Raw genomic sequence first — 27,997 nt, forward strand, 5'->3', positions numbered from 1 at the left:
GGAGGCTGCACACTGAGCTGCCTGAGTGAGCGCAGGGCAAAGCGATAGCAAGATATTGGTTCTGCCAGTCACTCAGAGGCTTATTATGAGTGCAATGCAACAATCACGCGCCCTCAGGCACACAGACAGACAGCGCCCACAGACAAAAAGTGAAGAATAAGGCTTTCAGTCCTCAGCAGTGGAGCCTTCTGAGAGCATTCACGTGTTATTTTTCTCTATTAAAAAAAAAACAGCTATGTATTATCAAGGAATTCTGAAAAAAAAGGCACTCAGACAGGAAGTTGAATAGAAAAAACAGCTCTGTGACTCTTTTGTGATTTGACCCTTGTTTGTCCGACAAAATCTCTCGCTTTCCCTGCCAGCATGACAAGCAGCAGCAACACATAATCAGTCAGACGGTGAGGAGAAAAAAAAAAACAGTGAGAGAAAAGGCTTTGCTATAAAATGATTAAGTACCATCACCATCCCTGATTCCTAAAGCGATGAATGATGGATGGCTGCCTTGGCTGACATCATGGCTGGATCTCAAGAGCCTGCTCAGCTGCTTAATTATTGAGCACCTGAGGGGTGAAAATCACTTTTTTCCACCTCTTTTTCCATGTTTTTGGCCTCACCTCTCCTGTACAGATCTCCCTCTCTCTCTCTCTCTCTCTCTCTCTCCACCTCTGTGGCCCGCATATGTCCTTCCTCATCAACCCCCTCCTCTGCCAGTTTACCTCCAGTTCTTGCCTGTGCTATCAAATTTTAATGACTGTGTCTTGCTAAAGAGTCTCCAGCGACCAAAAACCTTGCTTAAACCACTTAGTCCACTGACTGAGCAGGCAAGCCATCCTAAACACTTAGAGGTGCATTAGGTTTTTGTCCAGTCGTGATGAAGGATCTTCAGCTGAATCCAAATCAAGTGGTTTTTGTTAGTTTTTTTTTTTTTTTTATAAGGATTCCCTGACTTGTTTCTGCGGTCCAGCTGATTTACAAACAGCGCACACAGCTGAAACTTCACTTTGGGTTAATAAAAGTTATAATTCATGGATTGTTGTTAGGCATTTTCTCCCAGCAGAGCCTCCCCCTGGTTGAGCAGGCACCGAGACCGGAGAGCAGTGAGGTGATCTTTGATCGAGAAGTGGTGGTGTAATTCAATTAATTATATTTTGCCCAAGGCAACAGAAGCCGGGAAGGGGGATCATGGAGAAGAGGGAACACAACACAACTAGGTGGAGAAATAACAAGTAGGTAAGTGGACTGTGGGTGTGTTCGCACACACACACACAGACACACACCGGCTGACCCCTGCAACCTCGCTTCCTCACAAAACTGTCAGAATCTCTGTGCTTCCACCGGGCTTTTACTCAATGAGGTTAGCACAAAGGTGAGTCTGTTCATCTATAACTTCCCTCCGTCTGCCTCCATCCATCCCTCTCTTTACCTCCCCCTCTCTCTCTGCCTCCCTCTCTCCTAACTGTTTGTCCCTGCAGCTCTCCCCCCCTTCGTCCTCCTCATGCTCTCCCTTTCTCTCCCCTAGTGTATTAAGGGGCTTTGACGCTCTCAGTAAAAGCTGATTTATTCTCTGGGTGGTATCGATCGGTTTCTGCATTAAAGATTATAATTCATTACCCCAACCCCTTTTAATACATTAAACACTCAAAATAAAAATAAAACACCCCTCCACCGCCACCACACACCAGACTTCTGGTGTCCCAAGGGTGCGGGAAAACACTTTTGTCGAGACGTCCGTTCTGTCATCCCACAGCTCCACCTATGTGTGTGTGTGTGTGTGTGTGTGTGACCCAGACATAGCAATACTCAGCATTTCTTCATTCAGACAGATGCAGCTGATGTTTCTATGGAATATTGGATGGACTGAGATGAAATTTGCAGACATTGTTGTGCCCCCAACACAGGCTCAGTGAAGAAAACATTGGTGATGAAGAGGAGAGCATAAATGTGTGATTTGCTTAAAACGATTACTGTAGGAATCAGAAAGGAATGTGTTGTCTGAGAGTATGTCGAACTGAAATATGACATTCTGTCAGTGCAGCACATATCACCACAGACTCCAGAGTGCCAGAAAGAGTATAAAAGGAGATGAAAATCAGCATAGTCTGAAGATAATTAGCCTGCAGGACCCCAGAGGTCACATCATCATTTACTAATGATGAATAATCATTAGTAAAGGATAATGTTTAGGTTTGGAACCAAAGTTCAAATGTTTTAAAATGATAGACATGTGTAACTCACCATTATAAAGGGATTGTCTCCAGTGGGACTTCTCTTTATTCTCGTCCTGTGATAGGTAGACCACTGGAGCCAGGGTACAGCGGTCTTTGAGGGTATTTCACTTTGACTTCAACAGTGGTTGTTGCCGTTCAGGGAAATGCCTGCTAATGTCTGGATTATCATAGAAAACGATTTGTTCCAGCACAAAGTCGCCTTTCTGTCATTTACATGCACAGCAGACTTCACCAGCTCTTCGGCCACCAACAGAATATAGATTCTTTCCAGACAGGTCAGGCTAAGGATTTGTGTACTGCCTACGTACACTCCCCTATTTGTCAATAATCTGGCCTCTGTGGAATAGTAAGGATTTCAGAAGCACCATGTGTCCCCTATTGATTTTACCCCAAATGGCTGCACCAATTCTCCGCACAAAACAAGATTGCCCTTCCCCATCGCCTTGACAGATTGATTTTGTATCTCAGCCGCGAGGACTTGAGGAGCAATCCCTCTGATTCTGCCTCCTTGCACTGTCATTCTGACGGACAATTCCCCTCTCCATCCTTAACTCTCCCTGTCTCCCCTCTTTCTCCTTCCATTAAAGGACTCTTCTACCTCTAAGCGCTAACTTCTCTCTGTCCACCCCTCCCCTCCGCCCCCGTCGCCAGTCTCTGCCCCCCCCCTCTCCCCTCTGACAGGCTTTCAGACAGTAAATCAGAGACATTGATCCAGTGCAGCGCCCAAGTGTCCTGGATTCTGCTAAAGAGCCATTTTCATTTCACAAGCAGTTTACTGGCCACGCTGCCCCCCACCCGTAAACATCACTCCCCTCCTTCTTCTCTCGCTCTCTTCATCATGGCCTCATCCATACACATCGGCCATCTCACCTAACTGCCAGATCCTCATCCTCTCTGAGTGCCGGCCGCTGCTTTTTTCCCCCACTTTTTGTTGCCAACTCATGATTTTCTTAGAAGAGAAATTCTTTTAAATACCTGAAACCCACACATGCACACCGTAACAACACTCCTCCACAACCAGACTTACAGAGCACCAGCAGGGTTCCCTCAGAGGTCTGTCTCCAGCAGCATTTAGACTAATGATGATTTGTATGATTGTAACTCCTTATGACATTAGCACAGTAAGGTTTGTGCACAGCTACTCAGCTAACAGATATTACTCTCCTCAAACATGATCTATGTCCTGTCCACCATCTCAGGTGGGTTTAGGTCAGGTGACTGTGGAGGCCAGGTCCTCTGATGCAGCACTCGATCACTGTCCTTCCTGATCAAACAGCCCTAACAGCCTCGGGGTGTTCTCCACCACACAATGTAGAAACCATGTACTCATCTTCTCTGCTTCTAAAAACATGCTGCAAAAAAATCAGATATTTGCACTCATCTGTCTAAAGCACAGAATCCCACTGGTCTAATGTCCAGTTGTCTTCTTGTTGTTCTTCCTCAGTTGTGGCTTCTTTGTAGCAATTTGACCACAAAGGCCTGATTCATGCAGTCTCCTCTGAAGAGCTGATGTCGAGATCAGAATCAGAATTGCTTTATTTATCCCTGAGGGGAAATTCTTTAAATGTGATAAATGCGTCTGCTACTTCTACTCTCTAGTCTGTTAATTTGCTGTATTCTGAGGCTGGTTTAACAAACTTATCCTCTGCAGCAGAGTTAAAATAATCTTCCTTTTCCTGGGGCTGTCCTCTTGAGAGCTTCTTCACAGCATTTGATGTCTTTCATGACTGCACTTGACGACACATTTAAAGTTCTTGATATATTCTGGGCTACCTGACCTTCATGTCTTAAAATGATGACTGTTATTTCTCTTTGCTTAGCTGAGTATTTTTTCATAATATAGATCTGAAGTGTAGCTGAAATGAACTATTCACTGCATACCGACCCTACATCTGCACACACACAAGTGACAGTGTCAAACACATTAAGAAGGCAGGAAATTCCACACAACCCATGTCAAAGCACACCTGTTGATTTAAAACAATTCCAAGTGAACAACAGACTGCTGCTTCGATTAATCTAAAGTATAAAACATGACTACATAATGATGTGTGTGTTCCTTCACTGCAGAAATAATGTTTAATATAGAAAATAATACAAATGAAGGAAACCATCAAATACGTTGATGTGGTCAAACTTATGACTGGTTGTGTGAAATCTCAGTTTTAGTCTAAAATGAGGCACCTGTAACAGTGTTTATGACTGTGATAAGGTGTAATTATTTTATGGTCCTTAAGAGCACTCTGCATTTATTGTTGAATCACAGCCTCAGGAGCTTTAATACACTCTCTGCATCTTCCATGCAGGAGGAATACATTTGACTCTCATCGTTAGCTGTGAACATTTTTGCACTCAAGCTTCCTTTTCAGGTGATGTTTACTTTCAACCTCTCCTGTTGGATTATACTGCTTCCAGTATTTTTCTGTTCAGAAAGAGAATCATTATAAAAAGCTAAGACATCAGCAGCTTCTTCAAAAGCTGTTGAAGGAACAGGAAGCTGTGTCGGCAGAGGCCCCCACGGGTAGAAAACCAAATCATATTTAACACAAAGAAATGCTGTAAATCAGAGCATGGACATTTCCATGTAAATATGAATATTCATTTTAAGCATCAATATAAGTATAAAATGGTATTTGAGCCTCAGCAATCCTTCTCAATCTGTTTCTGGTGAGAGCTCGTGACGTTCACTGGTGCAACAAAGCTGAAGTAAAGTAAGACGATCATTTCTAGTACATACATGATTTGTTTTCTTTATGTTTGATTTCACTTAAAGATTTTTCTGATGTAACAAAGCACACACATTACTGCCAGGTACTGTAGCTACTGTACACAGTTTAACCAGTGTTTAGTGTACACAGGTAAACTGAGGCCAATGCAGCCTCTAGACTGTTTAACAGTCTGACAGGCTGCAGAACAAAGAGCTCTTTAGAGCTTTCAGTCTCGCCTTTGGGACTAACTGTTCAGTTTGATGGTAAAAGCTGATATTTTTCAAATATCTGATGTAATATTATCAACCTGGGGCAACTTTTCTTTCTTTCTTCTTTAAGTAAAAACTCGACTCAAGCATTTGACCCAAAATCATTCAGCAGTTACGTCGCGGTCTGTGCTGAACAGAGACATAACTGCAGCACGTTGCAGACTCTGTAATATAAATGGGCAGATTACGGACAGAGTGTCTGTGTCTGCTCCAAATATCAGCACTAAAGTACAAAAATAGGCGAACTGGGTGTTGTTATGGCTGCCTGCCCTCCACCCTACTTGGGCTCCACTCCTTCTTCACCTCATGAAAACATATGGGTGATGCCACAGAGACTTCATCCATCTTTATTGAGGTGTCCCTGGTGAGACCATGAGCAGTTCAAAGGTTTAAAACCAGATCTTGACACCACTCTCATCACCAGATAGAGCAGCATCCACAGCTGGAGTTCTCCTTCAATTGTTAGGAGTGAATCAATGATAAATCAAACCCAAAAACTCTTGTAATCTGAGCCTGAGTAAAGACTCAGATTGCCTCACAGTCTCCCATTCTTACTTTCAGTCCATAATTTTGGTTCAGTTAATAAAGTTGTCAGACTATCAATAAACTTAATAGTCTGACAGCCATCCCACCCTGATGGATTAAAATGCTGCTGTCAGGTGGGACAAGGTTGATCAAGATAAATATTGTTATTGTGAATCATTGAAAGTATTTATCTTGATCAAATACTTTTAGTGCTTCACAATAAAAGCATTAATTACTGTTATTGAGAAGCACTTTGTAACTTTTTCTTAAAAGGGCAATACAAATAAATCCTGACTATTTACAAGTGACACACACACACACTTGGAGAGTTGTGTATCGCTTCTTGCAACAACTGGCATGTCTGTGCTAATATCTGACACAATGTGCATATAAATGAATTATCTTTTCAGGCTACCATTAAGTGCACTGCTTGTGCCTGCTGCAGCACATTGAACAGACGAGGCACAGCATGATGTAAACCACGTTATGAGAGCACATGCTGCAATAAAACCAATTCTGTAAAATTGCAAAAGCACCGATTTACCGTATTTTACATACAAAGAGCTTTTCAGGCGAATCAATAACAGTGGAGAAATACATGTTCTGAGTAAAAGCCTCTTAGATTTAAATGATACATTGCAAAAGCAATAAACTGACGATTTGAATTTTCTGTGTCTCTCTGCTGGAATGAACTCACACTGCGAGTATGCTGAAGTGCCAGAAAATGTTGACAAGGCAGTAACCTGTCTTCATCAGTCATCAGCCTGAAACAACTCCTCATCAAATGACAGACGGTTATTTCATCCTTTACACACAGAGTGTTTCTCAAACTATTAAATGTATGCATACAGGTGTGTCAGGCTGTGAGCGGTGAGTAATTTCAGGGGCCAACAAGATTATCAGTGTATGTTCTGGAAGATGGCAGGGAATCAGCCTTCAAGTTAACGAAACTGTTAGCGTAATTGGTCTTCATCTGTCATTTCAAACAGGGCTGAGGACTGTTTGAGTTCGAGCGAGAAAGAAAGAGAGATTACTGACGGGACAGTGATGAAAATTGGTCGCAAGATAATGAGTCTCGTTGTCTTTTCATCCTCTCATCCTGTGTGTCTTTCCCTCTCTCTCATTATTCAGAGTGACTGGTCACCGTCTGCTGCTTATTAAAAAAAAACCCAGAGTGCCTTTAGATGAGTTCATCAGGCTCTCCATCTCTTTTTTCCCTCCATCCATCCCTCCACCCGCCAGCTCTCCATCCTCTGATCCCTTCATCCCTTTTTTTCCCTCCCCCTCCCTCAGTTTGAACTCCTACATCCTTCCTCTCTCTCTGTCTATTTTTCCCTCCCTCTTCCATCTGTTTGTTTTTTCCACCATCCTGTAGAGTAAAACAGTGAGAAAGAGTGATGAGGAGGAGGAGGAGGAAGAAATTGGACCAGACGGGCACAGAATCAAAGCGCTCAGGAGAGGAAAAGACAATCCCCTTTGTGACAGATGAAGCTTTTACAGAAAAAAGAGGGTCTTCTCTCAATTTCCTGTTGATATTCTTTGTAGTTTATTTCTTTTCTACAACCCCTCTCCTCCCCAGTTCCAACTCAGCTCCTCCTCCTCCACCTCCTCCTCCCTGCATGTCTGCACTACCATGGCAGATTGTTTGGAATCAATAAAGATGGTTGTTGGCAGATGAAAGTCGCGGGGCGGGATGGTGGATTGCTAAACGCTCATTTCGCTTCACACAAATCATCGTCTGCATCAAGGCGACACATGACGGCGGGATCCTGCAACAATTAAAAAGTCATACAGATGTGCTGTAGGGAGAGGCAGGATGGTGCAATAATACACATATGGTCTGTGTAGAGAGCAGAGAAAAATGGATGAAGGTTGTAAAATATGTTAGTGCTGACAGACTGCAAGGATAGGAAAGGATGTGTGTGACTAGATGTGTGTGTGTGTGTTTTACTAGCTCAATTTTGTTTTTAGAGAAAGGTATCAAATACATCCTGAAACATGTTATAAAAATACAAAAACACCTGCACCATACCTACCTGACTAAATCAGCTTGTTCACTTTCCACCTTCTCACAGCCACAGAAATAATGACTTCACACACACATGAAGCCTGTGAGATTTGCTTTTAATAAGCTTTTGTCATGTGTTTCACACACATTCTAGATTCTAATATGCACAAGCCACGAGTAAAGAAATATAAAGCTAACATACAGTACACATAATGTATTTTTTCTTTATGTTCACCACTGCATCTTCTTAATCATTAGTAGGGAAAAACAGGAAATGCTTTACAGACATTTGCATAAGTGCCGGCATGCACTTCATAAAAGCAGTCATCCATTAACAACTTATCTTCCTGGTGAAGAAGGTCTCGATCTGCGTAGACAGCAAAGAAGCAGAGAGGATATCTGGACGTAGCGGTGTGTACAGCAACCAATCTGACAAATCCACTCTCTCAGAGTTTACTCTTAACGGTGGCCTCTGCAGGAGTTAACAGAAAAAAAATGAAACTTGTTAAACAAGTGGAGCGAGAGCTTCACCTTCGGCAGGCAGTGGTTATGAGCATTTCAGCTTTTGGAGCATCTGGTTGCTTTAGAGAGATCTGTTAGCAAGGACAGTTCATCTCAACCAACAATGGCTGAGGACACACTCCAAACATGCAAACACACCCACACACATCAAACAGACAGCCAGTGTAGGTGGGGCCAGGTGTTGGAGACACATGAGGTTTATAGAGGAGGCTTGGAGGCCTGCCTGCAGCAGCTCAGTCCCACAGACTGACAGTTCCGGTTCATCTACCAGCCAAGCACTGCTACTGCACGCAGCCACTGCTGCACATCCATCAGAGGAGAGAGACGCCAACAGCTTGCACACATTTTAGATTTTTTAGAGGGACACACCTGCATTTTTGGAAAACAACCTCTTAAGTCAAACGACCCAGCGTGAAGATGTGAAAGCGCTGATTTCATGCTTCAAGTGTGGAGTTGATGCTGCATCACAGTTTGAAACAGAGCATGACACACTCCCTCACTGTGAGGGTGGATGGACTCGTGGCTCATTATTCATTATATAAAATAACTGTGAAGTTAAAGACAGAGCAGCTGTGAGCAGAACACGCTGTAAACACAACACTGATATACAGTATTCTGACCTCACAGTGATTAAAGGAAATGTGAGCAAACAGTTGGCCGTTTACACACAGATGCAGAACAACACCTGGTAAATGTCACTCTGTTTTTGTCCTCTAAACTCCCGAGGGAAATATCTGCTAATGCTCAGCTCAGCCATTTAGTACAGAAGAGGCAGCATATATGAATGTCCTTTTTTCCGTTCAGCTACAGTACGACAATACATGAAACTTCTATATAATCTATCTCTTCTCAGAGGCCACACATAAACTAACTGCTTCTACTTTCATTAAAACAACACAAAGAAAATGGATCACACTTCCTGCAACTTAAGCCACTGAATGCTGTATCTTCTAAACTGTGAATTCCTTTTACGTGTTTATGGAGCTTTAAATAACCCTGTCCCCCCTACATAAGAGATTTTCCTACATTTTATGTTGCAGATTGATCACTGAGGTCCTCCGCTGCTTTTAAATGTTCCTTATGTGTCTCATAAACGTATCGGTGACCCGCCTTCTGCTTTTATGCATCTTAACTGTGAGCCTATTAAAACAGAAAGTTATCTTGATATATTTAAAATATTGATGTTTATGTTTTGATTGGTTGATTGGTCTTATCTATATTTAATACTATACAGCTTAATTGTTATTATATTGTTCAGTTTGTATGTTTGTATAAAATTGCATATTAATACAAATATATGATGATATATGATGTCCAATTCTGCCTAATAAATAAACCAACTTCTTTATAGATAGGTTTAATCTTATATAACTTGGAGCTTCCTGCTTATGAAGCCACCTGCCCTCAGCTCCACTCACACTTCACTGCTTTGCCCCTGAATAACGCGTATTTAGTTTTATCTTATCTTATCTTATTTAGGCGGACTCACCTGCTGCTAAGTTATTGGTGGCCATGGCCTCCCACAAGGAGCTTTAAACCTTTCTTTAAAAATCTATGACATCACGGAAATTTCTCCATCTTTATTTATAGTCTATGGTCTCTGAGTAACATCGGATCTGTAAACTCCTCTCTCTCATTTGGGCAGATAATCAGATCACATCAGTACTGGATAGGAAACAGTGAACACTGTGTAAAACCAGGTCTCCTCTTAAGCTGTGCCAGCCTTAGTCACCATTCAGGCAGGACTGACTCCAAAAAAAAAACATCCCACACCTGGATGTCAGACTGTGTGGAGAGTCCACTTCTAGGTACACGGTTACATTTTTATCACACTTTGAGATTTCATTCATTTTAGCACTGACTAGTGAACCAAAGATGCAAATGAAATGCTTTCAGCTGTGCCTGCCCTTGCTGAGTTTTGAGGATAGAAGAGTTGAGTGACCTGGATCGAGCCGAATGAATACAATACTCTGACCAGTTTAATATTAAGTTGTAAATAAGATGTCAAGATTTATGGGACTTAATTTCCGGGACGCTGTGACGTTTTGACTCGAGGTTAGCATCAGCCACAAAAGACTTTGAGAAAAGCAGAAAGCAAGTTATTGTTGAGATCTGTCTTTCAAGAGGTGAGTTTGATTTATAGCAGCAGGAAAGCGAGACATTAGGGGTTAAGACTGCACTTGTAATACCAACGCTTAATTTGAATAATTGAGTGAATGACTGATCATGCTTTGGAGCCAGACTGCTCAGCATTACAACACTATAAATCATGACTGTAATCAAGACAAATGGGTAAAGTCATCATGTCACAGCTTGAACCAACATAAAATTAAATATAAATGTATGTATTTACTAAACTTCATTTTATCCGTCTGCAGTGATGGCACTGCTTTCCTTTTAGTATGCTTCGAAAAGCAGCTGAGACAGGGTTAAAGAGGATCCTTGAGGACATACAGAGCGGATGCTATTTTTTTTTTTTTATATATTTTTTTATTTAAATACGACACTTTACCTGAAGAGGACAAACCTTTCAACATTTTCTTCCTTTGCAACAGTTTGTACATTAGTTACCTTGAGGCCAGCTGCTGCATTCATGCAGAGAATTTCATTCTTCTGACACCTAAGCACAAGAGTTCATTCTCCATATATGACAAGTGCTGGCTGGAAATAAATGTCAGCGCTTTCTTCTATTACAAATAATCTACATTTTACAGAGGCGTTAAGACCAATCTGCTAAGCCAGACTAAATGCAGCTGTTTCAGTCAGTAGAGCAAACTGCACACGCTGACACACCAGTTACCTGAACAAACTGCAGTCATTGGTCAGGCTAAAGAAACGAAGGAAAAAAACAAAAAACAAAGTGAGCGCGCGCGCACACACACACACACACACACACACACTGAGAGCTGTGAAGCTTACCTGCTGATAAAATCCTGATTAAACACTTCTCAGTTACACTTTGCATAAGCGCACTATTTATCCAACTCTATTAGCCAGGCCACAAGAAGTGAATGAAAATGCATCTGGAGTTGGTTGTCTGTGAACAATGGTTATATTTGGTGCGCTGGCATGGTATCCTGGAGTTGGTGTCACGCTGAATATGGAGCAGAAACGTGCCACATACGCTATGCCACATTTCGTGTCTGGTGGGACAAGGGGGTAATGAAACATATGATCTTATTGGTAAGGAGGTGGGAGTACATGCTACATGGTGGACTTTCACTCAGGAGTCCAAAGTCCCCCCGACACCATGAGCTGTTTTGTTTTCGCTCACAGCGTTGTTTTTAATTGCAGCTGGATTTGGCAACAAAAACTACTGGTTAAGGTTTTGCATTATAAACAGGTTAAGGGGTTTAACAAAGATCATGCTGAAAGACTCAAATTCATGACATGAAACTCATTTTAAGGAAAACCGTTCCTGTCTCACAGTTGCCATTGTCGGCTACCATCATGTCGTGCCTTGCTGTAGTGTTTGTGTTGTGTTCAAGTGCGGGCCTCTGCTCCAGACAGAAGCAACAGTCTGCCCTGTTCTTTGAGGTTTATAACAACCGTCACTGGGTTCCTAATTTGGTTTCTCTACAGGCCCTGCACTCATGCTGCTCTCAGACCCAGAGAGATCACAACTGTTTCCTCACAGATACATTTACACATTTTTAACATGTGGCCAGACTGCATCTCAAATGGTCTGAACAATCCAATTTCCATCAGTGCTGAATGCCTCCTGGTTGCATTTTACACTCCTCTTCAGACACAAAGAGAGTAAGTGTGGTGCCTACAAAGAGACTGAATCCCTGACTGGCTACAATGAACTGACCTTTACCTACAAACTGTCATTATTATATACAGGTAAATACCACATCAATGACTGAACTTAATCCACGTTGCTACATGTCTGTGAACATAGGCTGGATGAATCAGCACTAACAGGGAAGCTTCTCAGAATGGTCAAGGCTATACTATAAACACATACGTACTGTATGTCAGTAGTAAAGTGTGTGACATTATGTGTGTTAAGCATATGTTTATTTAATGCGATTAAAGACATTTAGGCATTCTATCTCTACACACTGTCATCAGTCTAATGGCCCTCCTTAATGTGTGAATGTACTGGATGTGCAAATAGCACAGAGTGGATGATGCAGTATTTATCACACCATTGTGCGTGACTCTATTTGTGTATGTAGCTAAATTGAGCTTAGCTGTCATCACAGTATATTGGGGTGTGTGTGTGTGTGTGTGAAAGACAACTCACCAGCAGGGAAGTAGAGAGGGAGGTTCTGCAGATACAGCTCCTTATCCGTCGGCAAGAACACGCAGAAGATGACTCTGTCCAGCTGACACACAAACACATGCACAAAATGACCTTTATCAGGAGAATATTCAATAGATGGGAATTCATCATTTGCAGCAGTGAGAGGGAGGGACAAGTGTGTAACACTGGGCACTTGCAATATCAGGACAAAGCAGCTAATGCATCAGTCCATTACTGCACGATTAGCTTCCTATTATGACCATGCCACGACAAAGAGCTTATTACTCTGCATGCTGGGGACAGAGAGCTGGCAATATGCAGAGAGTGGACAAGAATGTGTTTGAGTGTGTGAGTGAGTGTGTGAGTGTGGGTTTGAAAGAAAGAGAAAGATGAGGTTTATAGGGACTACTATTGAATAAATGTGTGTGTTTAAGAGTAAAGTGTATGTCCCTGGTTGTGTGAATTTGGCACTGGGCCCTCAATGTCTCCCATTACTGTGTGTCGACTCCATCTGGCCTCGTGGTATGAAATTCTGTCCTTCACCATCATCATCATCACACACAGAGCACAGAAAACCATAAATATAATGGCCTTCAACTAATATTAAAACAGACTGGGAGAGTGCAGCTATTTTATGACAATAAAGGGCCTTTACACTCTGCACTCCTGTGCTGTTTACATCCTGGCTCTGCAGTCTATAATACATTATGTACATCTGGACATGCAGTGTAGTACACAACTGTGGGTGCAGCCTGGTGTTTAAAGTTAGTGTAGCTACACTGAAAATATGCTTGCAGGGGTTTAAACTCCCGTGACTGACAAAATATTATCACCACCCTAACGTCTCTTTAGAGGAGTTGATTTCTCTGTTTTGGAACTGGCAGCGCAGTTTATAGCAGGCTGTTTCCATCCCTTTCTGCCTAGTGTGGGAGTTTAAGTCTCATTGCTTCCAAATACAGACATTTCAGCAGCCTGCTAGCCTGCAGCCCATGTTTCCCAGTCCCGACTTATTGCACAATTACCATTACTCTCCAATATATGCATGAAGCCTAAAACAGAAGACACAGTAAAAGTGACTACACCCCCTAGGATAAGGTCTGAAACCTCCATTGCACTGCAGTGGGGGAACTAATTCTGATGCAGCTGCAACACAAAGATCATAAAGATCTACCAGATGTAATATTCACATTATACATGACACACACACACAGAGAAGCTAGAAAGACGATGTCTCAGTTGTATGGCATTCTTCAAAGGCTACATTTGATTTCACAGCAGTGACTCAAAAAACAAGCATGTAGCTCAGGAGCTGCTTTGGGTGTAATTTTCAGTTTGTTGCAGTTTTACAAATAAATGATTCTTTTTTTTTTTATTACATCTTATGCAGAGCGTTGGCATTTTGCCCGGTGTCTTGAGTCCATTTTGTGTCTTACAGTGTCTGCAATTTTCAATTTCATTTTCCACGGTACAGCACTGTGATGGAACAAGCTCAACAAAACACACTGTAAACAATATAAAATGGAGGGTGTTCAATTAACGGATAAACACATTTTCTTCTGGTGAACGTTCCCTTTATGCAAATACACTCTCTCACCAGATCAACTGCTGTTTATAGTATTTCCCTCCCCCTTTAGAAGTACATGCGGGCAGAATGTAAATAAGTGCTTTGTTGATTTGGCTTCCCATGTTTACAGACATTCAGTGATTGTTGACTGTTGTCCTCTGTGGTGAAACATGTAATGTTTCATATTCATTTGCTGTGCTCAGAGTGGCTGACGGCATCAGTGGACTGGTATTGCTACAGAGACTCAGGAGATACCGGCACTAACAATAACATCGTCAACACCCTCTCAGGGAGCAATACAGCATAGTGGCTACAGTGAGGTAGAAGGATTGAAGAAAAAAAAGGGTAGGAGGAGACCTGAGAGGTGAAGAGGAAGGAGAGGAGGAGAGTCTACAGCATGTAAACGGCTGACTGGAAAGTTTCCGCTTTGTTCCCATCTCCCATCACCCCGTTCTCTCCCTCCCCTCCAGTCATCTATTCCATCATTTTATCTTTTCTCCACTCGCTGTTTCTCCAGAGAGAGAGAGAGTGTGTGTGCATGGTTATATGTGTGTGTGTGTTTGTGTTAGCTGGGTTTAGTCCCGCAAGGAGCCAATTAAAACACAGACTTGGCCATGAGCATGAGAGCCAGAACTTGGGTGTGTTTAAATGTATGTTTGTGTGTGTGTGTGTCATTGTGCGTATGTGTTTTCTCAATGCACCCTTCTCCTCGCACTCACCAGAAAACAAAAACAACAGCTGTGAAAGAAATAATACCTGGAGGAAATGGTAGGGAAAAAAATTGCCAATCATGCAGACACAAACACACACATACCCACCTTGTCATGGTGCACATCAAGATACTCCCTCACAGCTGCTAACGCCTCATGCACAGCCTGTTCGGGTGGGTATCCTACACACAACAACAAAAAATATACACACAATTTGTAACAACAGGTGCAGTGACAGAGGTGTGTGTTTGTGTATGCTTGTTGTCTGGAGTCCGTTTTTTTTTTTCCTCAGACAGGTATCTGTTCTTCTTTACACTGAGCTAACGCTCTATGTTCTTTGTTTTCTCACAACAGCTCATCCTGGCTCGCCAATTCCAGCGAGACGCAGACGCAACACACTTGTTGGCCACGAGTAGACAGATGGAGGAAGCTTACAGTGCTTTGTATATTCACTAAGCAGCCGAGACCTTTCACTGCTGGAAAATTATCCCCACTGCTTGAGCTGCAACACAAAGGCAATGAAAATTCATCATCTGGTCAAAGTGCTCAGCCCAAACAAACACCCATTCTTTGTGATTATACAGTAATTATTCCATACAACCGGTGAGGGTTCAGGATGTCAACATAGGGGGATTACATGAAGGTACAAATTAGCACCGAACATATAGCATCAAAACAACATGCTGTACTTGCAGAAGCCCGTAGTGATCTTAGAGAGAAAAGTTCTGTAACATGAAACCATTTCAGCTGTTTGTACTACTTGTAGAGTGTCGGTAGTGATTATCTGCAGATAATCAGATCACCTCTCACCAGGACAGTTAAGAAACAAGACAGTTCACTCTGCAGTCATTTCCATGTGTCACTCATCCAGCAGAGACTGTACTTCCTGAGAATACTCAGGAGGAATAACATCACACAAAGACTGCTGGTGTCCTTCTGCCGAGCCTCCATCGAAACTTTACCAACATACTGTATATTCATTTGGTACACCAGCTGTACAGTGGTTCAGAGGAAAGCACTCCAAAGGGTCATTAAAACTGTTCAAAAGTGTGTAGGCTGCCCTCGCTGCACACTGGAAGACCTAAACTGTTGCCTCAGGAAAGCCCAGAACATTATTAAGACACTTCACAGCCTGGCCACTCCCTGTTTGAACTGTTGCCTTCAGGCAGACGGTATAGATTAATCAATGCAAGGACAAACAGACTCAAATACAGTTTTTATCCAACTGCAATAACCACACTGAAGGCTGTGAAAAATAGTGTACACTATGCAGTTGGTATGTACAATGGACCTGTGCAATGATGTAGTATGAGTGTGCAGCTGCTTGCTCATACTGTTCTTATGTATTAACTGTGACCCGTCTTTGCTCATGCAGGTGTTTAAGGGGTGTTTATTATTTATTCTTTTTTTGTATAACTTTAGCACCCAAATTATATATTTGTTATATTTTTTAAAGACTCAATGAATGATGCACCGACTGGGAGCATTTTAAATTTCGTTGTACCTGTGACAATGACAATAAAGATCTATTCTATTCTATTGTATTCTATTCTATTCTGGAGACTTGTGGTGGGAGAGCTGAGCATGATCTCAGATTCTGACCATTTTAGCAGTCTAAACTATCACAAGCTTCTCCTCTTTATGACTTTTGAAAAAGTCTGCATTCATAACTTAGATACATATACACTCAACAAAAATATAAATGCAACACTTTTGTTTTTGCTCCCATGTTTCATGAGATGGACTTGAAGATCTAAACTTCATTCCAGATACACAATATTACCATTCCTCTCAAACATTGTTCACAAATCTGTCTAAATGTGTGATAGTGAGCACTTCTGCTTTGCTGAGATAATCCATCCCACCTCACAGGTGTGCCACATCAAGATGCTGATCTGACATCATGATCAGTGCACAGGTGTACCTCAAACTGCCCACAATAAAAGGCCACCCTGAAATGTGCAGTTTTGTCTCACAGCAAAATGCCACAGATGCCACAAGCATTGAGGGAGCGTGCAATTGGCATGCTGACAGCAGGAATGTCAACCAGATCTGTTGCTCGTGCATTGAATGTTCATTTCTCCACCATAAGCCGTCTCCAAAGGCGTTTCAGAGAATATGGCAGTACATCCAACCGGCCTCACAACCGCAGACCACGAGTAACCACACCAGCCCAGGACCTCCACATCCAGCAGGTTCACCTCTGAGATCGTCTGAGACCAGCCACTCAGACAGCTGCTGAAACAATTGGTTTGCATAACCAAACAATTTCTGCACAAACTGTCAGAAACCGTCTCAGGGAAGCTCAACTGCATGCTCGTCGTCCTCATCGGGGTCTTAACCTGACTCCAGATCGTCGCCGTAACAGACTTGAGTGGGCAAATGCTCACATTCGATGGCGTCTAGCACGTTGGAGAGGTGTTCTCTTCACGGATGAATCTCGGTTTACATTGTTCAGGGCAGATGGCAGACAGCGTGTGTGGCGTCGTGTGGGTGAGCGCTTTGCTGATGTCAATGTTGTGGATCGAGTGGCCCATGGTGGTGGTGGGGTCATGGTATGGGCAGGCATCTGTTATGGACGAAGAACACAGGTGCATTTTATTGATGGCATTTTGAATGCACAGAGATACCGTGATGAGATCCTGAGGCCCATTGTTGTGCCATACATCCATGAACATCACCTCATGTTTCAGCAAGATAATGCACGGCCCCATGTTGCAAGGATCTGTACACAATTCTTGGAAGCTGAAAATGTCCCAGTTCTTGCATGGCCAGCATACTCACCGGACATGTCACCCATTGAACATGTTTGGGATGTGTTTGACCGGCGTATACGACAGCGTGCACCAGTTCCCACTAATATCCAGCAACTTCGCACAGCCATTGAAGAGGAGTGGACCAACATTCCACAGGCCACAATAGACAATCTGATAAACTCTATGCGAAGAAGATGTGTTGCACTGCATGAGGCAAATGGTGGTCACACCAGATACTGACTGGTTCTGAGTCCCCAGACCGCCAATAAAGCAGAAACAAAATGCACATTTCAGGGTGGCCTTTTATTGTGGGCAGTTTAAGGTACACCTGTGCACTAATCATGATGTCAGATCAGCATCTTGATGTGGCACACCTGTGAGGTGGGATGGATTATCTCAGCAAAGCAGAAGTGCTCACTATCACACATTTAGACAGATTTGTGAACAATGTTTGAGAGGAATGGTAATATTGTGTATCTGGAATGAAGTTTAGATCTTCAAGTCCATCTCATGAAACATGGGAGCAAAAACAAAAGTGTTGTGTTTATATTTTTGTTGAGTGTAATATGTAATGCAGTATTTTCCAGTGTATAAAGTAGCCCAAAGCATGCCTGTACCTGCTGGTAGTTCCTGATTCAACCCTGTTTTCAAACACGATGTATAGCTTGAAGCCTAGTGTGATGGTTTATTGTGTGATCTTGTGATTGTCATGTGGAACATGTTTTCTACTTAATACTTTATTTAAAACCATCTTTCCCTGACTAGAACTCAATGCAAACCGGTGCACAAAATGTCAAAAATCCTTAACTTAATCCACCTCAAACACCTACCATTACTCCTGTGTAGTAAGAAATGCAAAATATAGCTAGTAAGTACAATCAAGGCAGCAATTATGTTTTCATTAAAGATACATTTACTGTTCTTATTACACAAACTAAAGGAGCGCACATATCCCAGCTCAGATTTACTCACCTTCAGTGTTATAAGCTGTGAAAACAGCAGAGGGAGTGTGGCTGTAAACAGCAGCCATAATATCTGAATCATCTGCTCTGACTGGCTGGCACCCATGTTGGCATCGCTCCTACATTATGGTTTAATTTTATCACATCACAAAGAAACAGTGATGAGCAACTACTTCTTACTTTAACTGTAGTTAATCACAGCTTTAAATGTTCAGCTGACAATTGGCTTTTCTTTCCTTTTTAAAAATGTGACACGATGAAAGAAAAATAAGATGCTGTTATTTTTTTTATTTGAAAATACTCAAGTATTCTTTAAAAGACAATGAGCAAAGCAGATTTGCTCCTTTTTTTCTATTCAGTTGGTGCTGTCTGTAGAGGCAAAAAGCTGCTTATAACTGGTAAAATTACATAACCTTTTGTTACTCTCTGAACACCCTGACCTACAAAACACTCGAGAGGAAAGAGATAGAGAGCTGTTGAGAAACAGGTGCAACAGAGCGGAAGACGCGGATAACAAACTGAGTCAATTGAGAGTTTGGCCTTTTCCTCTTTCTAGCAACAGGAGGGATGTGTCGACAACCGGCCCTCACACCAGAGCCACCCCAGGGTGTGTTTAAACACATCCTAAACTCTCTCTTTCCTGCCAGTGCGAAGGGGATTACACTCAATCTGACACAATCTCCAGCCTAATCTATCTTAATCTGCTGGTCTTAATCCAAGGCGTTAATCTGAGAACCACCTCTGGGTTGGAGGAGATAATGTCAAGTGGCAGCGGGAGGCTCCAACTGATGCCGGAAAAAAAAGTGTGTGATGGAAAGCACAAACACTCACACACACACAGCTGACCGATGAAGTAAAGCTGTAAAAACTGAGGACTCACGCACACACACACACACACACACACACACAAACACACACACTCAGATCAATGGATGCACATGAGACACTGACCGTAGATTCCAGTGGAGATGCAAGGGAAAGCCTGCGGAGCAAAGACAACAGAGTGGTTACAGTCACTAATCAAAGCTCACTTCCCTCAAACACACACAGCTGTAAGCAAACACATATACTGATAAGAACACTCACAATGCATTTTCATTTCCATATCCAACATCACTAAAGGCTTAAAACTGTGCTCAGCTGTCAGCTAAACTTTGTAAGTCTAGTTAGGGAACATGACCATGGCACATATTTGATGACCTGTGTGTGACCATGTGTCGGTCTGCTGGTCGGGTCCTAACTTTGTAATGTCCTCATTCTCATCATCTAAAGCTTTGGAACTCACAGAGACAGCAATATGAGTTGGCACATGCACCACTGCACAGAAATCACACTCTCTGCTGGATCTCAATGGTGTCACCCTCCTGATTGTTTTTTTATGGCAGCCTTTCCTCCCCCTTATGACGTTTACATCGATTTAAAGACCAAATTGTTGATCATCCTTTGCTGAGGATCAGTGTTAATTTTGGCAGCAATTTCGGATTTAGTTTTTATTTTAGTCTTGTGACTAAAATGTCATTTGATTTTAGTCACGTTTTAGTCATCAACATTTTTAAAGTTTTAGTCTAGTTTTAGTCGACTAAATATCAAATAATTTTAGTCGACTAAATCCACGGCAGATTTAGTCGACTAAAATTCTATGATATATATTTTTCATGAAATATTTAAGGTTTGATTGTGCAATAAAAACAGGCACAGCTTTAACTTGTGTTATTTGAAACAAACATCTCTTTATTTAATTGCTATTACCTTTTCACAAAAGCAGCAGTGAACAGTGAGCTGCTCTCCCAGAATACACTGTTCAGTCATGACCTTCTTCATGAATACTCCATAACTACAGCAAAACACTTCAGTGACAACTTAGAAACAGGTCGCATGCTGTAAAACCATCAGCAGCGGGGTCTTCATTTATAGATTTTGTCACGTGTATCTTTGAACGGAAGTTAAGATGACTCGTCTGCAAATGTCGCTTCAGGTTTATTGTTTTTACCGCTGATAGTCGCTCCGCACGGTTTGTAAACCGTCTTGATTGTCTTGAAATTAAACGTGTCTGTGTGTCTGTTCTCCTGTTTTGTGTGACCATGCATGAGTACGCCTTCTTCCAGCATCGCGGCGCAACGTCCTTACACAGAGAGAGCACTTCTGATTGGCTCTCTGCCGCCGTCTCCTGATTCGTCCCTCCCTTTCCACAAACAAAATTTGCTCTGATTGGATCTCGTCTCCATCAATAATTTCGTCTCGTTTTTATTCGTTGACGAAAGTGTCAATCCATTTCGTCTTCGTTTTTGGCACCATGCGTTATTTTTTATTTAGTTATCGTCTCGTTTTTATCAGCAAAAAAAGGTCGTTAACGAAAACTATGACGAAAATGATTCGTCAACAAAATTAACACTGCTGAGGATGACGAGCACAGAACGGTTTCCTTCGTCAGCTCCAGCAGAGCTAGCAGCGCTAACGGGGCATCATTATAGTAATTGTAAAGGTGAGTATGGAGACTGTTTCTTTTTTAGAGTTTAAAGGGCTGGTTAATTTGACGACACTGAAAATGCCCTGACAATGGAGCCTACAACAGAGGAGTGTATTCGCTCTAAAACCTGATAAACTGTGGGCTGAGTTGATTATTGGTGTCATGTTGATTTTCTCATCATTCTGTTAGCAACGCTGATGCATCTGTCACACAAAAGGACAGGTGTAGAAACAGGTAAACAGCACATTTTCCTTTTATGTTGCCACATCTGTCAATTCTCTCTCAGTCCTTACAGGCCTTCTATGTAAATATGTAAACGCTTGTTTTTATCAGCTGTAAACAGATGAGTTATTGAAGCAATTTCATAGTTTAGAAATGAGAGACTTTGGGTGTCATAATGATTAAATCCAGTGGAAATCTCCTGCAAATACACTGAGAACTATCTGATCAAGAAAGCAGTAGCTGCTGGAATATCAGAAGATTTGCAAAATGTTAAGGAAAATACACAGCATTTCTTACTGTCACATGACAACTGCCAGAACCTTCTCCCAGGCTGCTGAGGGATGTTAATGAACAGTGGTCAAACACACACTGATGTTCGAGGCTGTGATCCCAGAAGGGAACATTTGAGCAGTGTGTGTGTGTGGGTGTGTGTGTGTGTACAGAATGTAACAACAATAATGAACTCTGGTAAGCAGAGCATGTAAATTAAATGAACTAGACTAACATGGGAATTTCTCTAGAAAAGTCTCAGAGCAGTAACTTTAACAGCTCATGTTCATGTTTGGCAGGTTTGTGCATCACTGCTGGGTTACGTCAGACAGCCAGTGAAACTCAAACCTGGCAGATTCTCTGACAGATGTGGCAGTACGAGCAGATGCCAGGATGCTCCCTGTGTCTCCAGAACTGTTCATTTAACCTGATGCTGCAGAGCCTGAAGCTCTGAGGGCAACTCAGACACAGGTTTTCAGTTTCAAGATAAACTTGGAATTTTGTGAGAAATTTCTGTAATGTTTGCATGAAAAATACAAATTCCTGAATCATTTCAAATCTGTTTGAAATTTCTTCCTCTAGCAGTGAAAGTACAAACGCACCACATTTATCTTTCCTAAACAGTTTCCTTCCACTGCACCTCTGACTGTATTTTCATGTAGCTTTGGTGTTTTTCTTTGACTTTTTACACTCAGATCTCTGTGAAACCTCCCGCCCGGTGTCATACGAGCTTCTTTACAGCTCAGCACTCCTACCTCCTTTTACATCCAGCTCAGCTTGAATGTAGTTTCCTTTAAAAACCCACATGTGATCAATCTTCTCTCTTTAGCTCAGGTTTCTTTCTATAGAACCTATCACACAGTCATGACTGCAGTTATTCTCTCCTTTCCTTCTCTCATCCACGCCTCATTTCCGCCTGTTCATTTTTTGTGAGGTTTCTTCCTTTTTTATGTGTCTCTCTCCCTTTTAACTTGGTCTTTCTTTCATCCCCTTCCTCTCCTGTTCCTTCCTGTGTGTCCCCAGCTGCCATCATCCCTTCATTTATCTTCTCACCACAGAACGTGCATCATTTTCAGTGGCTGCTTTCAAGCTGTTCTTGTAGCATGACCTCAGCGCTTTCCTCTCGTCCTCTCCGACTCCTCCTTGTGCAATCGGCCCCACGGTGTGGATCACATCTGCAGACACAGTAAGAAGTGAGAAGCAATTCTTTACACAGTGTGGCCAACAGGAAGCCCCCACTTCTCCTTAGTGGACCTTTCCATTTATAGTTTTCATTTACAGCAGATATTAAATATTTAAATTCAAATTAATCTTAAAAATAAACTCTGCAGACCTGCTGTTATGAATAAATGTGTGTGCATGCAGTCACAGATACAGTATGTGCAGCCTGTTCGCTCTGCTTTGTCTAAACTGAAAACGTAATACTTAAAACTTGAGTTTTAAATGTCCTGTTTAAGCATCTTTATTCCGTATCACTTTCGATGGTCTGGAACCTTAATACTCGTACATCAATAATCTGCTGCTGTCACTATACATTCTGCATTTTAAAGACAACATGCCTCTCAGCACACTGAAACAATGGCTTCTTGTGTCTCTCAGGAAGTTTTCAGCAGCATTCTTAATCACTGGTACAATATATATTTCTGTCATGAAGCTTGACTAATTCATTTTGTGTACTTTCTTGTCGAGTTAATGACTGCATTTCCCCCCCTCAGATCTCTGAAAAAAAATTCAATTGGACTAATTGATTAAATAAAGAGTAAATGAAATGAAATGTATTGAATTGAAGGCAGAGGAGCAGAGACGGAGAAAACAAAGAAGGCTGCGGTTCAGATGTGGTCTAACCAGCCTTTACACGTCTATACCAGCACCACCACACATTCTGATGAGGCTCAGCATGTCGCTCTCAGCATGAATTCAAACACTGGAAGAGGTGGTCCACATGCACACACGCACGCACACACACATACAGACACACAGACACACAAAGACAGAAAATCCATTTCAACAACAAATTTAAATCAATACTGTTTTTTTTTCCTTAACAGGATCATATAAGGTAAAATAATTTCAATTACAGGTTAATCTGGACACATCAGTCTTAAGTTAAATTGGTAGTTTGGTTTGTTTGAACCGTGTGAGTGTGAGGTAATTGTCAACAGTGTGGATGTTGTTTGGCCTGCAGAGAAGCACACAGAACTGCCAACAGGGAGACCATGACATGAGGTCAACAGACCTTGTAATCAGTTGGACTTTTCTGACAGGAAGCTGAAGCTGAACTATCAGTGCCTGTCTGTGATAACGTAAAGCGCCTGAAAACAGTGGAAAAAACTTTTAAAAGAACACTGAGGACTGGACCCACAAGCAGCCGCTGAGAGGCGGTCAGAGTGCCATCACACTTGAATGCCACAGTAGGTTAACACCTATACAAGTACTCATATAGAAACCATAATGGAAGCACCTTATGTAGGATCCAGACCCTCTCATAGTGACAGAAAACAACACATGATGCACAAAGAACCCTGGATACTGTGTAACAATAGTGATGTTTATCACTGTGGTGTTTAAGACTAGGCTTCAGTGTGTGAAGTGATGTTCAAACAATGGGTGTTTCTAACATTTTACCAACGGAAAAATACCATTTTATTCAAGAGCAATATAAATAAATAAAAGAAAAAGAAATATTACTCTGAAGTAATGGATAAACTTAAAAAAATGTCTCAATAAAAAGCTTTTCAGTTCAGCACAGAGTGAGATTTGTGTGCCTGGGATCAGCATTATCATGATTATTCACAGCCTGTTACACTGAAATGACGGTTTTATCGCATTACTTTATGATCTTATGTAGCTTTTTTTTGTTTGTTTCCACTGACACACATAAAACACTTTATCATCATCAGTACCTATAGGTTATAGGTACTGATGACAGTACAGTTTATTTATATTTATTATTAACTGGACACTGAAGCTATGAAAAACAGAGACGTATCCAGTCACCCCTCCTCTGCCTCTACAGTAGCTGGTAAGCTAAATCTCAATAAGAATAATCACAGAGTGAAGTGTAGCTGATTAATCCGTTTGCTATCTGTGTTTCTACATGATTCTCCAAACACAGCAAAACTCATACGATGAATGGGCAGTGAAATAATCTATACTGTATTTCCCTTTTGTTAACACACTGTATGCTTTTGTATCAGGATCACCAGCCTGGAGCTCCATTAAGTGCTTCCATAGCAACGGACTGTATGAAACAACATACATAAGCAGAGTTCATCAGAGTGAAAAAAAAACTGAATAAACATGACAGCTTTTCAAAAAGTGGTCCGGGTTCAAATGCTCATTTTAGCCAAGCTATTGCAAAAAGATAATGGAAGGATTGTGTGCTTAAAATAACCCTTTTCTACTCTGGCATCTTTTCCAAACAGCCACATTATCCAATTTTATTTACAGTCTGTTGTAAATTGAATGTTTAATTTAGCCGTGGATTCAGTGAGTTATTCTGTGTCCTATCAAACTGGAATAATCAGAAGATGATTCAAATAGAAGAGGGGCATTGACAGCTACTTGTCACTGTCATGCTGCTGAAAAGACTTCCGTCTTTGTGCCACCTTTGCTCGGTCACAAATAACAAATGACCTGACGTGTAATGACGCCTCCTTTAAATTGGATGCGGTGCTCTGTGATCAAAGGTGTGCAGCTGCACATTAATGACCTTTAATAACTGAAGTGCCTTCACTGTAGGCTCACAAAATACAATGTTGTTTCATATCTACACCTTTCACACAGCAAAGAACAATGAGGTGCATGAGCCTTAATCAGGCTGTGTGAAAAAAGCTCCTGACATAACCTGAACTTTAACAGCGCACTGACACAGCATTACACCACCTTCTCTTGTTTTTTTTTTGTAAAGGACTAAATGCAGTATTAAGAGGGGCATTCATAGCAGCACTGCAGCACAACCTGTGTGGAAGGAGCCTCTGCGTTAAAGGAATATCAGGAGTCATGATGTTTGCAGCAGACACCACAAATATCATCCATTAAAGTGTAAACATTAGGCTATATGTAAAAAATACATGTGTTCAGATCTGACTGTTTCAGTCTTTCATAGACAAAATGACACATAGACACTGCACAGAGGAGACTGTCAAATCCCACTGAAGTGAGATTTAACAGTGTTTCTGGAGCTACTGAAATAAGATGCTGACATTTCAGAAAAAAAATCATAGCATGAAGTGTGCTCCTCTGTCCAATAACCTGGACCAGCTTATTTGTTGATAGAAATTGTTGTAGTTGTAGCCATCGACAAGGAACTTCTGCTGGCTAACCACAATCAATAGAGGATATCTGGTTAGCCATGCAGGATGTGCTCATTATAATCAAACAGTGGAACGGAGCTCAGTCTGCCGAAACTATTTTATTTATTCTTAATAACCAAGAATGTAAAATACAAAGCTGAAAGACAGGAAGCTCTTGGGAAGCAGGTTTACACTTCAGTCTCAGGAAGTTTCTGTTAAAGTAAAAAGATGTGTCTGGTAGTAAACTTTTGTACCCTGTACCTTAACCTGTAATGAAGGTTTATTAAATTTACACAGGTTATCATGTAAAGGATCAATTTATCACAGAGCTTTTGTAATTGTGTTAGTGAACTGAGCAGCTGCACAACCAGACAATCCCTAAACAGGACGAAAGCCTTTAAAAAAAACACACGCTGTGATATTTTTGAGGCTCTGTGAGACCAGTAAGTGTGGATAAAAGTCTGTATTGGTATGAGAGACTCATGCTTGCAGTGGGGCGCACAGATCTGGACTGAAAGTAACTTGTGTGAAAAACATGACAGCCTGTCATCAAACTGCTCACTTAATGAAGGAGAAGGCGTCCCAGAGAAATCACTTAGTCTGAGTGTATGAGCCCACACAGAAAGAATACTAAGTGCTGCAATCAAAGCCTGTTTATATATTGACATGGCTATTAGACGTTAATATCTTCCAACTGCACACCTTATCAAAGGTTTATGCTATATCACATCCTTCATATTACATGAAATCTGCAGTTTACAGCAGAGGACTTTAATGATGACACTAGGGTCTGGGCCTAATATATGTCTCAAAGTCAGGTTTTCTAAACACTGTTGATGTTGGCTTTGCACCTTTAACGGTAATAATCCTTCCATCAGACTTGCCAGGAGACAAGCCAGGCAACTGCTAATGCCCCCTGGTCAGGGGCAAACAAACTTTAAAGTGCAGCAGTGGTAATGTCTCGAGATTGCAATGACAGAAGGACTATTGAGGAGCCCCCTCTGAATTTTTGCCTAGTGCACGTACAGTGGTGCATGTTAGCGTATTGGGAACATGTCAACGTGTCATAATTGCATGCCATAAGACCAAAGGTGTTAATCTACAAGGCAAATTGAGTTCTTCATCAGAACTGATGAAGCTGCTTAGAGGAGCAGCGGAACGTCATCAAGGAACATTAACGAGGTTCAGTCGCTTTGCTACCAGCTCTTGAATAAAAATGATGTAGATGACTCAGAATCTTCATCAACATGTTTATCTATAAGATAATCTATACAATGATTGTGCAGAGATTGCAGATTAAATGCAATTTGAAATTCCATAATTAATTTTACTTGATGCTCTTTTGTTATTAGTGAAATATTCAGATGCAAAATTCTGTTCTCTTATTCTGCACTCATTAAAGACACCAGGACACAAAAACACATCTTCACTGTTGTAGCTGTTCATTTCATTGATTTCCTGATTAGTTATTGATTACATCTAAAGCTTTTCATGGCCACTTGTGTTCTATGAGTCCATCCAAGTATCGGGTGTGTTTTTGTGAGTGTGTTTGGTTCAACAGTGAGACTCTCAGTGGTCATTCATCTGTGTGTGTGTGTGTCATCTGCTAAATGTCACAGCTACACTGTTCTCAAATTTACACGCACGCACGCACGCACGCACGCACGCACGCACGCACGCACGCACGCACACACACACACACACACACACACACACACACACACACACACACACACACACACACACACACACACACACACACACACACACACACACACACACACACACACACACACACACACACACACACACACACACACACACACACACACACACACACACACACACACACACACACAGTGATATTTCCTTATTGCAAAACCAATCCTCTAATTCTACCATCTCTCCTTTGTCGTCAGCCTCCTTCCTCACCATTACCTCACCCAGTCATCTCACCTCTCCTCTCACCCCATCACCTTCTCCCTCACCTTCTGTCAACTCCCTTCTCACCTCTTCCATTTTATCCATCTCCTAACCCTCCCATGGTTTTCTCTTGTCCTGCTTCATTTGTTCCTCCCTCGTCCTTCTCTTCCCTTTATTATTCTCTTTACCCCCACAACCCTGTTTCTCCTCCTTCTATTAGATATTCCACCCCCACCTACTCTCCCCCCTCCTCTCTTTCTCTCTCTCCGTCACCTGAGGTAGACAGTTCTGTCAGGAGTCTGCCTTATTTACCGCC

The 27,997-nt window shown here is 41.8% G+C and overlaps 1 protein-coding gene across 3 annotated transcripts in view; it reads right to left on the reverse strand.

The window, feature by feature from the left end:
• Positions 1 to 7,838: 7,838 nt before the first annotated feature.
• Positions 7,839 to 27,997, reverse strand: part of macrod1 (mono-ADP ribosylhydrolase 1) — a 94,186-nt gene continuing 74,027 nt past the window's right edge. For 2 of the 3 annotated variants that reach the window (XM_028415655.1, XM_028415657.1), the window contains exons 6-10: positions 22,517 to 22,638; positions 19,456 to 19,486; positions 14,895 to 14,968; positions 12,513 to 12,594; positions 7,839 to 8,210 (exon numbers count right to left, since the gene is read on the reverse strand). In XM_028415655.1, coding sequence (XP_028271456.1) covers positions 8,185 to 8,210; positions 12,513 to 12,594; positions 14,895 to 14,968; positions 19,456 to 19,486; positions 22,517 to 22,638 — 335 coding nt within the window. In that variant the 3' untranslated portion in view covers positions 7,839 to 8,184. Of the gene's footprint in view, positions 8,211 to 11,060; positions 11,088 to 12,512; positions 12,595 to 14,894; positions 14,969 to 19,455; positions 19,487 to 22,516; positions 22,639 to 27,997 lie in introns of all 3 variants that reach the window. The other variant, XM_028415656.1, reaches the window with a different exon arrangement.

The sequence above is a fragment of the Parambassis ranga genome, chromosome 10 (genome assembly GCF_900634625.1).
Source record: "Parambassis ranga chromosome 10, fParRan2.1, whole genome shotgun sequence".
Classification (NCBI taxonomy): domain Eukaryota; kingdom Metazoa; phylum Chordata; class Actinopteri; family Ambassidae; genus Parambassis; species Parambassis ranga.